Source organism: Aythya marila (genome assembly GCF_965140915.1).
Source record: "Aythya marila genome assembly, chromosome: 10".
Taxonomy (NCBI): Eukaryota; Metazoa; Chordata; class Aves; order Anseriformes; family Anatidae; genus Aythya; species Aythya marila.
The window spans coordinates 20,365,233-20,382,202 of NC_139051.1; the positions used below are offsets into that span (position 1 = coordinate 20,365,233).

At 36.4% G+C, this 16,970-nt stretch overlaps 1 protein-coding gene across 1 annotated transcript; it reads left to right on the top strand.

Moving 5' to 3' along the window:
- Positions 1-246: 246 nt before the first annotated feature.
- IL17RB (interleukin 17 receptor B) lies at positions 247-16,924 on the top strand (the record flags this gene model as incomplete). The annotated part of the gene is given in 6 exon segments (XM_082768482.1): positions 247-254; positions 4,525-4,594; positions 8,754-8,790; positions 8,793-8,901; positions 10,771-10,881; positions 14,863-16,924. Coding segments are annotated over 6 exon segments (789 nt in total). The 3' UTR covers positions 15,317-16,924.
- Between the last annotated feature and the right edge of the window lie 46 nt (positions 16,925-16,970).

A 16,970-nucleotide genomic window follows, 5' to 3' on the forward strand; every position in this document is an offset into this window, starting at 1 on the left:
ACGGGAGGCATTCCGCTGGAAAGAAACGCGGCCGACGGCGCCGTGGGATCGCTGAGAAACTTGGCCGGCGGGAGCTGGGGGGCTCCCCTCACGGGGCTCGGCAGCTGCCGCCATTATGCGACTGCCACAGGACCTGCCCCTCGGTTGACTGCCTCCTCTAAATCTCGCCAGTTTCATTCAGTGGAGGTTAAGCTGTATTAAAATGTATCGGGGGGATGCCATAAAATTCTGTGGAAAATGACAAAAATGCCCAGGTACGTGTAGTCTGCCAGTCAGAGCTGCACAGCTAGGCTGGTGGGGATGAAACTAAGAGTCTTGTTTTCCCATTCAGAACACTCATGGTAGAATAATGATATGATGAAGACTAATCAAGAGAACTTACTTTCTTCAGAGTTATTTTAAGGATGTTTTCGTTTGTTACAGTATCTTCAAAGGTTGGACTTGGTGCTTAGGGACAGGGTTTAGTGGGTGACATTGAGAGTAGGGTGGATGGTTGGACCCAGTGATCTTGGAGGTCTTTTCCAACTGTAACGATTCTATGGTTCAATGCTACTTGTAGATGCTGGTTACTTTCCCAAGTCCTTCCCCATGGCTCTGTTAGGAATAAAGCCAAGCCCTTGAAGCCAAGCTGATGGATGTTTACAGTACGTTTGGTTACTCAAAGCTTTTACTTGGTAAGCAAATAAAGACTGTAGAAAACATGTATTCAACGTATATTAATTATACAAAACATATACAAATGTATTAGTATATACATTTAAGAACTATGATTGAGCTCTTTATCCATGATTGCATAGCACCAACTGCTGTGGGAACCTGGTCCCTTGCTAGAGCTCTTAAACACTGACAACACTAATAAGAGTCAATAATTATTTTTGGTTTCCTACAGGGGAGGAAAAAAAATTGCTGATTAGTTGGTTCTGTCAATTTCAAGAAAAGTTCTACCCTTAAATATCTGCCTAAAGCAAGATGTAAAACTGTAGGCTGAGTTATTTGCGAGTAATCCTGACCCTCACATAGAACAGACTTTGGGGCACCAGGCTCTAGAGCTGGTGATTAGGATCTTTATGGAAGCTATTGTTTTGGTTTTCTGTTGGAGGTGGAAGAACAGGATGGATTCCACTACTACAGCTGTGTTACTACAATGTTATCAAACTGCGGAGTGTCTTCAGTGTGGTTTTTATCTTCTGTTCTTTGGTTAGTCAATGGAGCATATTTTCCATTAACCTGTTTTTCTGAGGTCAATGACAAAATATTCTGTAGTGAAATCTGAAATATTTTATTTGGAAAAAAATACATCTTCACTTGAGCTGATGATTTAAAGACAAAATAAAAATGCATTATTGTGTAAAGGCAAAGCCCATTTGTATTTTGCCATAGAAATTAATATATTTTTAAAGACACCTTAAATACATAGTTGCAACAAGAAAATATAAACTAATAAGTACATGTTCCTCAGGAATAAAACAGTATATAAAAACAGAAGACCGGAAGACTAGAGAGCAATGGAGAAATTCCCATGCTAAAATTTTGTGGTTGTAATTCTTGAAGACAGATTAGCATAAATCAGGATTATCTTTAGTGTCAGAAATTTAAGCAAAAGCAGGACACTGTCTTATAGCACAAACTTCAAAAGCTCTGCCTGAAGTAGGCAAGAGAAAAAAGGGAGTTTTCTGTACTAGCTGTTTGGATATGCCAGGCTTCAAGTGTATTCAGATTTAACCTGCTTCAGTTTTGCTACACTTCCTTTTGTTGCAGCTAATAAAACTGGTACTAATTTCTATTCTATTTTATACAGGAAACTATATTTGGCTATAAATGACTTGAGGACTATAAACTAAAAAAGAATTAGTTGGTTGACATTCTGTTTAGTAGAGCACCAAGTGTCACAAGAATCTATTACTGTTTAAGTATGCACAGCAGCTGCTATACACAAGTCATCTATTAATTTGGAGAATCCAGATCGATGCTTCTCACCTGCTATGTTTTCAAGCTTAGCTAGTGGAAGTTCAGGGCTTATTTGAATAAAATATTTTCTAGACATTTATTCAGAATCTATCACCTTAAGCAAAAAATAAGAATCATGAACTACTTCTGAAGTCATGGTAATGATAATCATTTTTTTTCTTTCCATCTCAAATTAAGCAAATGGTAATTAAAACTTCTGGCACTTTCTGGTCTGCTGTCTTGTTTAAACTTTTCTTATTGTGTGCAAGGGAAAGCTTCAGACAGAAAAGCCAAGCTTTAATCCATAATGTTGTGCTTGTTTGTGTGTGGCTGTTCATGATGTTCTTCCCTTCTCTCTTAGCAGAAACGAACTACATGATGTCGTACTGTTTCAAAGCTTCCGCTACTTATTTTTCTTGAACCCCATGTTTATATTTCACTTGAATCCCACATTTCCTATAGGGATGCTATAAAATCTAGAATATTCACTGTTTTCTTTCCAGTTAGAAGTGCAATGCATTCTCTTTGTGTGGCACTTTGCCAAGTTTTTTTTTTTTAAATCAATATTTATGTGAACTACAGAAATTTGCATGGTTATGAGCATTTTTGCAGCACCTTGATAACTGCAACATGGAGAAGGGAGGAAATACCCATTGTGGCAAAGTTCTGTGTACAATAACCATATTTCTGAGCATACTTACATCTGAGGATCAGCTCTCATGTTCAAAACACTTTGAAAGTCGAAATCACATTATCTTCGTTATACAGACTCTCAACTGCATAATTAAAAGTATCCAGCAATTACAGCAAAGGCAGCTAGAAATAGTTCTTAAATTCAACAGCTCACACAGCCATTCTCTCAGGAAGGAATTTGTGTCTGCCTGGGACTTGAGGATTCCTTCCTGCCTCTCCTTTCTATTCTTGCTTCCTGATGCTCAATAATTTTCCTTCTTTAAGATATCATTTTAAAAAGAGGTGGTGGGTTTTTGTTTTTGAGACAAGCAGTAATTTCAACAGTAAGCGATGGACAGATCTGTAGCACCATGTTCTGTTTGTCTTGGTGTTTTGAAGATGAGAAAAATTGAGAAGTTTCCCACATCAAGGGCTCCTCCTGCAGGTGTCCAGTATTTTATGGGTTTGTTGTTGATTTGCAGAAAATGGCAATGCTTGGCTACTCAGAGCATCACTGTTTCTGTCCTTGGCTCAGCAAACTAACCCACGATTTTCTTCTGTCACAGTCACATCATTATCTGGATATTTTCAGTTCCCTTCTGTTGCACTGATGTAGAGCCCCCTCCTATGCACTGATCCTTCCCCAAGCGCCAGAATTTCCCTTACTCCTTTCAGCTTCCATTCTCCATTGTTTCATTTGTATTTGGGCATTAAACTTTAATGAACGTGTTCCTTATATGATTCTTAGTAAACTGTTAAAATACTGCTTTAGTGAACATGTAAAATTCAGAATAAATGTCATCCTTTTATTTCTGCACCAATACTTTATTCTCCATTTATCTCACAAAATGTATAATAATTTCTTTGACAAAGTATTGTTAATATTTTTGTCACCTATTAAAGCTTGAAAGTGGCTATAGTATCTAAATATTTCTTTAAAGCAATTTAAAATCCTTTATGATGAAAAGTACATAAAAGCATAAAATTGAATAGTATTTTTACCTTAATTTTGTAATGCGATCTTTTAAAGAGACTCAAAATTTCATGGCAGTATGTTTCATTAAATGTGTTATGGCTTACTGTTGCTCTTAGGAGTATGTTTGCATCCTTGAATTTCCATTTCAGTTGAGAGCAAGTTGATGTTTCACATTTTTGCTAAATTTGTGGGAATAATTGCATATAAAATCAAGCAGCAGCAGCACCACCTGCCTAATACACAGACCAAATATTCTAACTTAAAGAGCAAGGGAAAGAAATGAACTGTTTGTGAAAGGAGGAGGAAAATATATGTTAAAAGAGCTTACTTTAAGGGAAGTAAGGCTGATTATCAACCCATTATTTTAATATAAAACAGAGATAGATTAAGGCTGAAAAAAAATGTTACATTGAAAAGTGGGGACTTGTCATTGCTTGCTGTATTTCACATCTTTTTGTAACAGCAGTATTAACTTTCAGACAAAATGGCAAAAGGGTAGAAACTGTAAGTAATTCCATTTTATCGTTCCAATCTCCTCTTTACTAAAGTTTAGAGTTACAGAGGTGTTAAGCATACAAGGGAGTAGACGTGTGTTGTCTAACACCTGTTCTGTAAACACGTTTTGTGTTGTGCTGTAATCTGTATGTTTTTCTCCATATTGTAAGGTATGCCCTTCTGTATTTATTTACTGACTTTCAGCCTAAGTGCATTAAGTTTTTCTTGTAGTACTTTGAAAATTTGCTGATGGGAGAGATGCTGGGGTGTGTGGGTGGGGGGAAACACTGCGATATAAAGTGCTTGGGAGGAAGCATGAGGATAATTAAAATTCTCAGCACACAGCTTGGGCTACAAATGATTTATAGCAAGGTTGGTTTTCAGAAGAAAAGATAATTCTGCCCAGATCAAAGAGTTTGTATCATTTTTATCAGTGGAGATGAATCTGGTGGCCTGCTGAATTTGGTACTGAACAGCTGTACTGGTGGTGAACAAGCTAAGCCGGTAAAATATCAGTGGAAAAATAATGCACCTTCCTTTCTCCTGTCTATTCTACGTCAAAAGCAGAATAACAGTTTCTCACACTGAATTGAAGACATGAAAGGAAGCTGATTCTTCATGCACTAGAAAGAAAATGGATACTACTGTGGCTACAGACACTGGCTACAGCTGTTGTACTTCTAATCCTCTGTGGGTTAATGGCTTGAATCCATAGGTGCTATGCCCAGCTTTATTAATTAGGCTTCTTTCCTTTAAAATTCTTGTGAGGAGAAGAAAAGAATATCTTTAAAGAATACAGTTGTCCCAAAGGACTGGGAAGGAGGAAAATTATTGAGTTCAAAGCGTTCGTTATATCCAGGTAGCTTCTCATTCAGTGTTAGACTCAAAGACAAAAAAGACTTGAATGTTGATAGCCATCAGTGTTTTAAAGATGGTAATCCATCTTTTAAAACAAAGGGTGACAGCTCTCTTCTCAAGAATGAGATGGTAGTGTAGAGCCAAAATATTGACTCCTGCCTGTTACTGCAAAAATTCTCTTAGGCCGTGTACGTAAGATATTCAGAAGTTTTGATATAATCTTTGTTTTATGATTTGTCCTTACAGCCCAGATGCTTTTGATAAACATTACACAAATATAAATTAACCTGATTCCCAAGATGTCTACATAATATGCAAATTCAAGGATCTGAGCTGATCTGCCTCTATGCTTTTCATTTCTGTGCTGAAGCCACTGAACACCATTATCAAAAACAAAACAGCCAAGCCTACCAGTACTTAGGTAATTGCTGAGTTGCAACTGCATTTTGGCACGCTGTTTGCGGTGATCTTGTTGCTGCTTTGTATGCCCCTTGACCATTTGTTACCTGGGGACCCAGTCATGCACTTTGTGTATGGGCTCAGGATTTTACTGGAAATTATTTTTGCAATAACTAAATAATTATGATGCTTCTGAGAGAAACCTAGGTTATTGTGCCCTGACTTTAATAAAGTAAACAAAAACCCCTTCAAATAATATGGATTTTTTCCCCTGTGTTTATGTGTGTGTTTGCTGCAAGAATAAACCAGGTGTATAAGAGACACAAAAAAATCCCAACGGATGTGCAAAATAAAAAGACAATTTATTTTGCTATGTATTTTTTTTAACAGCTCAAGGTGATACCTATAGCTAGAGGAAACTGGGAGTATGATTTCTGCCTTCAAATTAGTGTTACTTCTTTAAATTTGTGGTTTTGCAAATAAAGGTCACAGAGAAATGTCTTTATGCAGACATGATCGCTTAATTTATGTGTATAAGAAAAATAACGTTACATTTCTTACAGTCCATTCATTCTGTGTGGCTTAGAAAGAGGTATGTAGAAATAAGTTTAAAAATCTGATTTCCCATCTGTCTTTGCCACAGTCATCCTTTCTTTACATGTTTCCCTGTCTAGAACTTGTGTTGCTTATTATTATTTTTACCTTTTTTTTTTTTTTTTTTTTTTTTTTTTTTTTTTTACGTTCTCTCTGATGTAGTAGAATCTAGTTAAATTTGTTTCTCGCACCTTAATGCTCTCAGGCACTTACCTTCCTTCTCAGATGGATTTCTAGCTGCTTCACAACTTATCCTGGAAGAATTACTGTGCTAAGGGGCATTGCTCAGTTCTGCGGGAGAGGAAGTTCATGTTTATTGCATAGCTGTTTGTCCACCAGAACACTTGAGTTCTGACGGTTCATTTTGGCTCGTTACTTAAGCTAAGATTACTATCTGATTATATTTTACCTGATTTGATTTTTATCATTGACATCGAAGACTACAGCTTAAGACAAATAACTTTCATCTAGACAAACAAGAAGGGGGATAAAAATCACTCTTTATTTTACCATTTTTACAGAATTTTTTCTCTCTAAAAGAGAGAAGGTACATGGGAGAAGAAAGGCTTTAGTATTCATAAACAGATACTGAAATTCAAGACTCAAAGTGTATTTTTTTCTCCTTCCTTCCACTCCCAGCATCAAGTAAAAATGCACTCTAGAGACTGATGGATAGGTGGGGAATACATTGGCTATGATCTGTCTCTTAATTCCTGGTTCTCTTTCTTCAGAAGGTCCTGTTCCCAAGCTGAGGAAGCAGTACCATGTTGCACCAGCAGCATGATTATTATCTTCATAATCTCAGTGCTGTATTGGTTGAAAAACAAATCGAAACACAATTCCAGTCCTATTTCATGAATATAAGTTGGAGTCTCAGCACAGATGGTAGGTTTTTTTTTTTTTTTTGTTTTGTTTTGTTTTGTTTTTTTTTGTCCAAGTGGCTGGTGGTGATCTTAAGGAGAGTGAGAAAATGAAATGCAGAGGGTAATGTAAGACACATGCCATGAGCAAACAAAAGGTATCCTGCTGCCTTTCAGTTTAACCATAGAGGTTTAAGAATGAAAGATAATTGTTCTGAAGAGATTGGTGAGTACAAACCTACACGGTTCCAGATCAATAGAGGCGTGTTGTCTCCTGGTTTGATTGATGTGTTACCTGACTTTGTGACTCTGGGTGCACTGTTGCAGTGAATACTGCCACCCCCTCCAAGCAGCAAATACATGTTCAGTAAAGCGATGACTTGGCTGCAGTCATAAATACACAAGATACTATGCCACTGGCAACCACAGGCAGGACAGGGCTTGTAGGCAAACATAATACATCGGAAAAAATAGCTAAGCTCCTGTTAGAAACAAAAGCAGTGGATGGCAAAGGTAAAAAAGAGCTGGGAAAAAATGATTGGAGTCTAGGGAGGACAGCATCAACAAGATAGAAAAGGTAGTAGTTGTTTGTGGAGTGGAAGGGATATTAACATAATTTATATTGTATGGACAGGGTGAGAAATTAGAATATGCTATAGAATTGCAGAGTCCATTTTTCCCCAGCAGAATTATGAATTCTGGTTCCCACATCTGGGACTTCCCTTGTTAGAATATAAAATATTTTATAAAGGATTTTCTGCCTCCAGTGGGATGTTTTTAAGTCTGCAGTGAAAAGACTGAAAACTTTACCAGATCTCCTAGGACAGGCACAGGTACAAAATGAAGTTATTCCTGTGACTGAGCAGAGAGCTGAAATAGACTAAAACTTAGATATTTTGTGGTTTAATAACAGGCTTTTTTTGTTTGTTTTCATGAGATGAACATGGAATAAACTGGATAAAACTGAGAAAGGTATGACAGACCTTGGTGTTAGTTCTGTAAACAGGCCAAAAGATCAAGTACCATGGCAAATTTTACCATTGCAGCATCTTATTCAAAGAACCTATTGTCACAGAAGTTTTCTCTGTTTAATGTTCTATGAGATGAAACCATTTTTATATTTTGTTGATCTTTTTTACTATGTCTGTTTTACTTCAAGCCAGCGTCAAAGAACTGACAGCCACAAAGATCTGTGTGACCAGCAAAGGAATTATTGAACATTTTCAGTGTATTTGATACAATTAAATGGAAAAGTTTCAAAGCCAAACTGCAGCTGGTAATCAAGGAGTAAGAAATTTTCAAGTAGTTTTCTTCATCTGCCTTACTTTGGGAAGTGACATTTAAAAATATACAGTAGAAATGTCCCTTCTGCTGAAATGATAAAAAGGGACCTAGAAAAGGAAAAACTGAACATTGATACTTAAGATATTTACTGAAATAGGATTTTTAGCCATGTGTGTTGGAAGATGGAAAACAAAGCTATAGGAAAATCGGCCTGTGGAAAATGCCATGGAAAGCCATGGAATGCCATGGAAAATGCCATGAAAATCTTTCCATGGCTTACCTCTCCTTCTGTTCTCAAGTGAATGCTTAGAGCTAGGGTAACGTAAGCCAGAAATACATGAGCTGTCATTGGATGATGTAGGACAGAGGATGGTGTGATAGGGAGCAACTGTCCTTCATTGTAGGCTGAAATAAAATTATCCCATGTTGTCTGCAAGCTATAACTGTGCATATGTGTAATTATTACACTGATACTTTGTAACTTGTTGCAGTCTCTGAGTTCGGAATTCTCATTTCCTAAAAAACTATTTTTGTCTTCTTACGTGCACCTATCTGTTAGCAGATACTTATTTATATAAATTCTCCATTAAACCTAATCCCACTATAATAGTATACATATTTCTAAGTATGAAGTCCTCAAGGCGAACTTTTCTTCATTTTTATTTTAGTGGCAGTTCTATTACATTGGATTCCCTGTAGAACCGAAACAAAATATTTCACCCAGGCTTACAATCTACCCCCAGCAAATATAAATGGTGATTTTCCATCAAAATCCCTTTTGCTAACTACACCAGGTAATTTACCAAGAATTCTCTGGTAATGATACTACTGTCTTTTTCCACCCATGATATTGCACAGTCTTCCTTAATGAGGTCAGAAAAGGCTTCTGTTTTAAATGTGTTTTGAAATCTATATGGCACCCTATAGACACACCGTTATCAAAGCTCTGTACTCAGATGCAGGCAGTTCCGTAGCACTGTTTCTTTCCATTTTGTTTTCCTCCAGGCTTGTTTGTTTCTGTATTTCCTTGCCACTTATATTTTAGCAATGGATTAATATAATTCTAAAGAAAAATATTTGTTCTGCTGTCAGTTTTAAAATAATTTGCATTTTTAACTGTATAGTTCTTCAATGTAGTTTTTTGTAAAACATTAATCAGGAATATTATTATTCCTCTAAAGTTGTAAGGCAAACTGTAGGTTCAGAGATGCTTTAAAGAACATGTTGTTCTGGTCATTTTGTCCAGTAACTGTTGAACTGTCTCCACACACAAAGACAAAGAACAACTTGGTGCTTGTCCTCCAGGATAGCTGTCTAGGAGGACAGGTAGTGTCCTCCTTAGAAAACAGCTGTATTCATTACGCCTCCCTTCAAGACATCACGTATCAGGATCAAGGCACTGCTGCTGTATGCAGCATTCTTCCAGCCAGAACATGTTCTCTTCCTAAAAAGGCTTATATTAGTTTTGTTTGAAATAGGTTGTATGTGTTTATAACAATTTTCTTTCTTGTTTTGAGTTGGATTGTTGGGAGATGGAGAGGACTGCTGTTGGGAGATGGAGAATAAGCAGAGCAGACTGATAGTAGGATGTTTTTCTTCTGGTTTCTTTTAATCTGCAGTAAGATAAGTGAATCATTTGTAAACAAGCTTTTGATTCCACAAGAGAGAGCACTGGGATTTTTTTTTTTTAAACTTGAATGCCTAGTTATGACCATCACATTTGAGGCAGCTCTCTAAGAAGATAGCTAAGTGGAGTATGTCTTGTGTGTGTGTTTGAGGTGGTGATAAAAGTAAGGATGGTAATAGAAAATCAGACAAAACCACTAAGCCACTGTTGATGGAGCCAGAACTACATAGGCTAGTACTTATTTCTAACTGTCCATTTCAAAATGCACTGTGCATAAGGATTCATTTATGGCTAATTTGATGGACTTTAGTGAAAATGTACACACATTATGCAAGCATTTGCTAAAATTTTTAGTATCCATTTACATTCACAGGCTGTAATGACAACGTAATGAAATGCAGCAAAAGTTGTATTGAAACGGGTAAGTGCAATGTATGCATATAGAGATGAAGAGGGGAAAAATAACTTCATAAGTTTTACAAGATCATCTTTGCCTGCATACTGAATAGAATCTAAGATCTACTTTTTTTTTTTTTTTTTTTTTTTTTTCTTTTCTGTATATTATAGTTCATGGCCCTACGATGGGAATTTTGAGAATTCTTCACAGTTTAATTTAGATAATAACACCATACTTCAGTCCATGAAAACGTGATTGAGAAGTTTTCTTGGTTTCTGAGATAATGAATTTAGTTTAGTTACTGGTAGATACATTATGACATGAAAAAAGGTACTTTATTTAATAGACTAAAATTCCTTGCAGATTTTGGCATGCAGACGTGTCATTAATAGTAAGTACTACTGCTTTTCAATCTGTTGGAGCATTTATGGGCTAGTTTTAGCACATGTTTTCAAGTGACAGTACCTGAAGCAGCTGCAGGGTCTCCTTGTAACTAACACTTCTGACCGGCCCTCTTCCAAGGCACAAACACTCTCTTAGGTCATAAGCTGCCATCTGCAGGGTGTTCATTGCCTATCACAAGCACATTTACAGCAGAAATCCATTTCATCACTTAGTTATTACAAAAAAATAAGATGAAATCTTTTCAACCCTCATGAAGTTTGTGGAATCCAAATATAACTGTCTGTAAAACAGAGACAGGATTAGAAGTGAATTTTACAACAAGAAGTCTTGGGCTTGAATACTTCATAATTTTGGCACTCATAAAGCAGTATTAAGTACTTCTTGAAAAAAACGTGGGAGCAAAGGTAATTTTCTGTTCAATCATAATATATTGAAAGCTGCGTCCTCTAAGTTCTTCTCTGCTATCATAGTTGTGCTCCACTGTTCCAAAGTGCTGCACTCCACTGTTCCAATACATTCTTTCACTTTTTGAGATGGTCTTTTTCATTTTTTATGATTTTTTTAAACAAAATTATTTCATTCATCATGAGCTTAATCAGTAAACATGAAAATATAAGAAGATATATAGTCACTAGTTACTTAGGCTTAACTAATATGAAACTCATCCTTGCCTGCATTTTCCATTATGATATTATTTATTAACTGCATTTAAAGATAAACATATATGCTGCATGTAATAATGATACTGAGACATTAATACATATATAATACAACCTATTAAATGTGATTTGAAATGCAGTTAACTATTACCTGTAATTTAACTTACTAATGACTCCTTTTGTAATAAATGTCTGACTTTTTCCTCCCTCTTGCACACTTCTTTGGGATTTCATGATTAGATAAATGAAAGCAGAATTTCTGTGAAGATACCAAGGCGTGATGAGAGCACTGATATTTTTGTAGAGGTAGGTAATCTTTTGGATTTATTTTCTGTGAACAGAATATTTGCTTGTATATAGTTAATGTGAAGAGTAGTATCGATTCTGGCTATCAAACAAGATGCAACTATAGCATTGTACCTATTTTTTTTCTTATTAAAATGGCTTTTTGATTATGGATTGATAGACATCATGCCTCATCTCACGGTGGTAATCGGGGTCTGAATTGTTCAGTAGTGTTCCTGTCCTATAAAGCTTAAAGCAAACATACCTAATATATTCACGCTGAATTCTCTTAAATTCTTACTTACCTTATGAATGTCTCTTATTTTTTGTTATTTATATCATTAGTAAGGAAAATATCTTTCAAGAAAATCTTGTTTTAGGAAGTGCTATTCTTCCAAGAAGACTAAACCCTAACAATAAAGAAAATATATGTAAGGTATTAATCTGTGCAGAACTTCAATTTAATTGTGTACTTGAATTGTTCTACTTTTTTCCTTTTTTTCCTCCCCCAGATAATTAGTAATTTTGGTAAGTGCGGATATGACTGCCCAAGGCCTATAGAAAACCTATCAAACTGTGTGCAGGTGAAAGACAACGGTTAGTTGAGTGTTTATCATTCCTGAGTCACAAACTCATCAGCAACTGTTCAATATTTTCTGTTGTATTGTGTATATTCAGCAATTTTCCATGGTACATTTGACAAAATCTGGGAAAATAAATGTTTTGGTAAACAAACATTGGAATGTCTGTCTTGGTTTTGGCTAGGACAATTATTTTTCTTCCTAGTAGCTTATATGGCGCTGTGTTTGGATTTTGGCTGAAAGTAATGCTGGTAACACACAGCTTAGTTATTGCTGGGCAGTGCTCACCTACATCCCTCCTGCCAGCTACGGGGCTGGCGATGCACAAGAAGTTGGGAAGGGAGAGCACCAGAACAGCTGGCCCAGACTGGGCACTGGGCTATTCTGTGCCACGTGGCATTGTGCTGAGCAATGGAACTGGGGGGATTTGGCTAGGGGGCTGATGTTGTTCAGGGACTGCCTGGGCATTGGCCAATGGGTGGCAAGCAATTGTGTTGTACATCACTTTTTTTTTTTTTTTTAATATTGTGTTGTGTTTTTTTTTTTTTTTCTTCCCCTTTTCCCTTTTTTATTAAACTGTCCATATCTTAACCCATGAGTTCTTGCACTTTGTCCATTCTTTCAATTCTCTCCCCTTGTCTGACTGTGGGGAGTGAGCAAACAGCTGTGTGGTGTTTAGTTGCCTGCCGGGTTAAACCACAACAGCATCAAAAACCTATTAAAAAGCAGGTGACTTCAGTCTAAGGTAATTTTATACACACCGATCTTGGTAAATTTTGCTTTACATCTTCCCTCTCTTTAAAGTTGAAGTTTTAAACTTAACACAGTCAGTAATGCTGCAGTTCAGAGATTACTTAGTAACTATCGCTCATGGCCAAACTCTAAACAAAAGAGTAGAGAGAATAAGTAATGAGAGGTTGCAGGAGGAGGTGCTGGCAGGAAGTCTAAGGAAACAGATTCAGATTGCTTTTTTTTTTTTTTTTCTTTTCAAAATAAGGAAGGAAGTCAAGTAACTCAGTACACAGCTATGCTGTTCTCAGTGTGATTGTGTGATTATTAGGCCTTTTGCGTTAACTTTTAGCGCAATTCTTCTTCCAAGTATAGTGATATTGTATAGACTCACTTTAGGATAGAATAAATCTTGTGGTTAAAAATTAATGAGAACAAAATAGATGACATCTTGTTATCTGTCGACCTTTTGTTATGTTGAAGCATCTTGTTAATTGAAACATCCCGTTATCTGTCGACCCTCAGTCAGGCTGAGACTTGAGATAACTTGAGTCAACCTTCTGTTATGTCTTGTTAACTGAGACATCCCGTTATCTGCCGACCCTCAGTTAGGCCGAAAGCCAACTCAGCTTGGAAAATAACTGATTCATCCTACCTGGTATTTTTTTAAGCAAAAGGTGAAAAGTGCATCACGAGGAAGACCTATGGTCTTCCTCCCAAAGACCACTGCCCACATCCCGAAGACCCTGGCCCACAATTCTTGGAAGGCTTTGCGCAAGAGCAAGGACTGATAAGCTAATTAGTATACAAAGCGAGAGTAGGCGGGTTTAGGTAATGAATATGTATAGGCATAATAGAATATTCATCTTTTGCTGTATAAATATGAGATGGTTTGTTACTTCAGACATGCACGATAGGTGGAAAGATCCTCCGTGCATCCAGCGCTGCAATAAAGAATATACCTCTTAAGGAAATTTTGGCTTCGATCTTTAAATCAATAGACACTAGAAATGTTCATTTCAGTAATTCATTAACTGGAGACAGATTTTTCAGCTAAAACTGTTGTTTCCCCCCACCCCCCACCCCCCCGAGATCCTAACAATCAATTCAGCTGGAAGATTTGTGTCTTCTCGCTGCTCTACTTGCAGTTGTATCTATTATTGCTGTGGTAGTTTGTATCCTTAGAAAGCAAGGTAAGAGTTCTCTCTTTTTTTTTTTTTTTTGAAGTTCAGTATTTATGTAATTCCTGTTGATTTTTGTGATTTTTACCACATTATCCTTTTAGATGAAATAGATTGTATAAATTTCACCACCTTTTAGGTATCATTGCAATATATAGTCACAAGGTTGTTTAAGAAACTCCAGGTAAGTCTCCATTAATGCTTTATTTTAAATCAGTATTGTGCTTTTCAAGGGAATCACCCATCATGCTCATTACAGTTTGGTTCATATTGCTGTGTAGTTGAGGAGTGTGGCCTTGACTCTCGCAGATGAAATTGAACTGGAAGACAGGTTCTAATGAATCTAATGTAGTGCAACCACTAGTGGGTATGCAAGCCACAGGACCATACCAGGGATAAGCTGCAGTGAAACCCAAGAGACTTGGTGCAGTCTGGTCCTTGGCCCAGTTGTTCTGCTCTGCAGTCTGTTATTCTACCACACTATTCACTAACGTAAGCCTACCCTTTTTCCTTCCACTGTTTCTTTCCTAAATGGAGAATAGGTACTCAATTTCTTAAACACTTATGAAACAGTAAATTACGTAGCGTGGACAATTTTTGGTTTGCCATTTCTTCTTTCACATGAACCCAGCTGATGTTTCCTATAGTTTTGCTGTTTTTCTTTGCTTAGTACCTTAATTCACAGTATTAGTTTTGCAGAAGGACTAACAGCATCCTTCTGCTACATTTTATTCTTCACACCTGTCTATAATGCAAGGCTGTGGTCAACCCCTTCATACTGAGAATGCCATTCAAATTTTGTTTTGTTTCTAGAAATACTGACGCTTTAAGAGAGCATATGGTGTCTTTTTTGTTAAACAGATACATTTAGAAGGCAATTCTTCCATCAGGTGTGACTACAACTACATGTTAAAATACTGGTTATATATCCAGAAGAAGTGTGTCTTAATCATACTGTCCTTTCTTTTGCTGAACCTCTGCACGAGGGCTGCCAGACTGATGTCATTCTAGACTTGTGGGAGAGAAGGAGAATTGCTGAAAAAGGTCCTGTAGCATGGCTTGCTGCTCAAAAAGCAGCAGCAGATAGGGTTATGTTCCTTAGTTCAAACCCTACCACTGCTGCGTGTGACGGTGCCTGTAAAAGTGTGAGAAACTACAGTAACACAGAAAGCATGTTCTCTATTGCAGTTAACCTCTTCTGTAGTGACATGACAAATCAGTCCTCTGTGCAGAAATATATGGTTGTTTCTTTCAATGAGGTGAATGCACAAGACACTTTACCAAGTGCTCTGAATATCTGTCCAAAACACTGTCTTATGAAGGACATGAAGAATTTCTACAGAGACGTTTCTGTTTTATACAACTAGGTGCACAGCAAGAAATTGAGAATTAATAGTTGACTGAATATTAAGCTCTAGTCTTACAAAAGCTGTACAATAGGGACAAATTTAATATGAGCTTTCTTACTTGAAAGAAATCACAAATTAAATACTTCTATTTTAACCGGTGAAAAACGTAGAAGTGATTTCCACAATATGAAATGAAATAATTTGTTCTCAAGTAACATAACCAGTAAGAAGTAATCAGTTGTGAAAATAATGGAATGTAGTTCACTAAGTAATTTAGAAGCACTGCTCTTTCCTGCACAGAGTTTGTCAACTTAACTGGTGGACTCCTCAGTTGCAGTGAAGTGGTGCAGTCTGGCTCAGAGGCTGTTTTGGTGATTGTTACTTTGTTGAGATACAGTGCACATTTACAGTATATTTGATATGGTATTATAAGAATGAAGTAGATTTTACATTTCACTTGCTGTCCAGATGTCATCAGCACTCATTGATGTAAAGTTGTGATTTTTTTTTGCTGTGGAGAATATTTGTAGGTCAAAAAATCCACAAAAAAAATAATCTTTATACATACATATTTTTCTTCTGTATCACCCTCAAGTGACTTAAAAATCTTAAAAATTAATTCTGTAACTTTTCTTGAACCACTCCCCCCCCAAAAAATGAAAAACAAAACCAAACCCAGCACTGACAAGTAACCTTGCCAGAGTAAAACCTGAAGTACGGTATGCTTTCTGGAGATCTGCAATGAAAGGGAGCTCACAGTTACTACTTTTAAATAAAATATAATAACGTAACTATAGTCTGCAGTGAATTATTTTTAGATGAGTTTACAGCATAATTTGACTAGAGAGATCCTTTCTCTAAAACTTTTAATGAAGGCAGGTTAAAAGTAAGTCAGTTCTTTCTTATGTGATTTGCAGAAACATTCATCTTTGATATTATATTGTTTAAAGAGGTTTAATATTAACCTACATTTTAATTGGGATAGGGATTTAAGGCATGGTTTGCAGGTGGTAGGACTCTTCATTACAGAAGATAAAACAACAAATAGCACTTATATAACTAAGGCTTAGTTTATAACTAAGGATTCAGGAGAAAAAAACCCATGCTATATAAAAGCTACATAAATAAAGAAGAGCTCTAAATAGCTTTAGAGCTACATAAAAAATAAATCTAGTTTTAGGTGTATTATATTTTCTTTTTAAATAGGGAAAAAGGGGAGCACTACCACAAATAAGGAGAAGCTAAAATGAGATTTCAATTATGTGACCAGGGAAGAAAATATATTCCACTTTCGTAAGTTTTTTCAGTGAATAATATAAATTATTATAGAAGCGAAATACAACAGCAACTGAAGTCTAGGTTCTCTATTTCACTTTTTCCATGATGAGCATTTGTGCAACGATTTTATCTCCTGGTAACATTAGTGTAGGAATGGGAGTAACGCATTAATCACACAGAATGCACGCTTCAGGTGTTGTTTCTGTGTATACTTATGTGTGCCTGGAATTAATCTTGGTTTAAACTTGACCTTTTCAATATGGTATATCATATTCCAACATTGTGCCACTTTGTGTGTGTGTGTATATATTTAAAACCCACATGATATAAATGTAGTGAATCTGGAGATAAGTGGTATTCTGTACACTAAATTCAATGCATACAATTGAAAAGA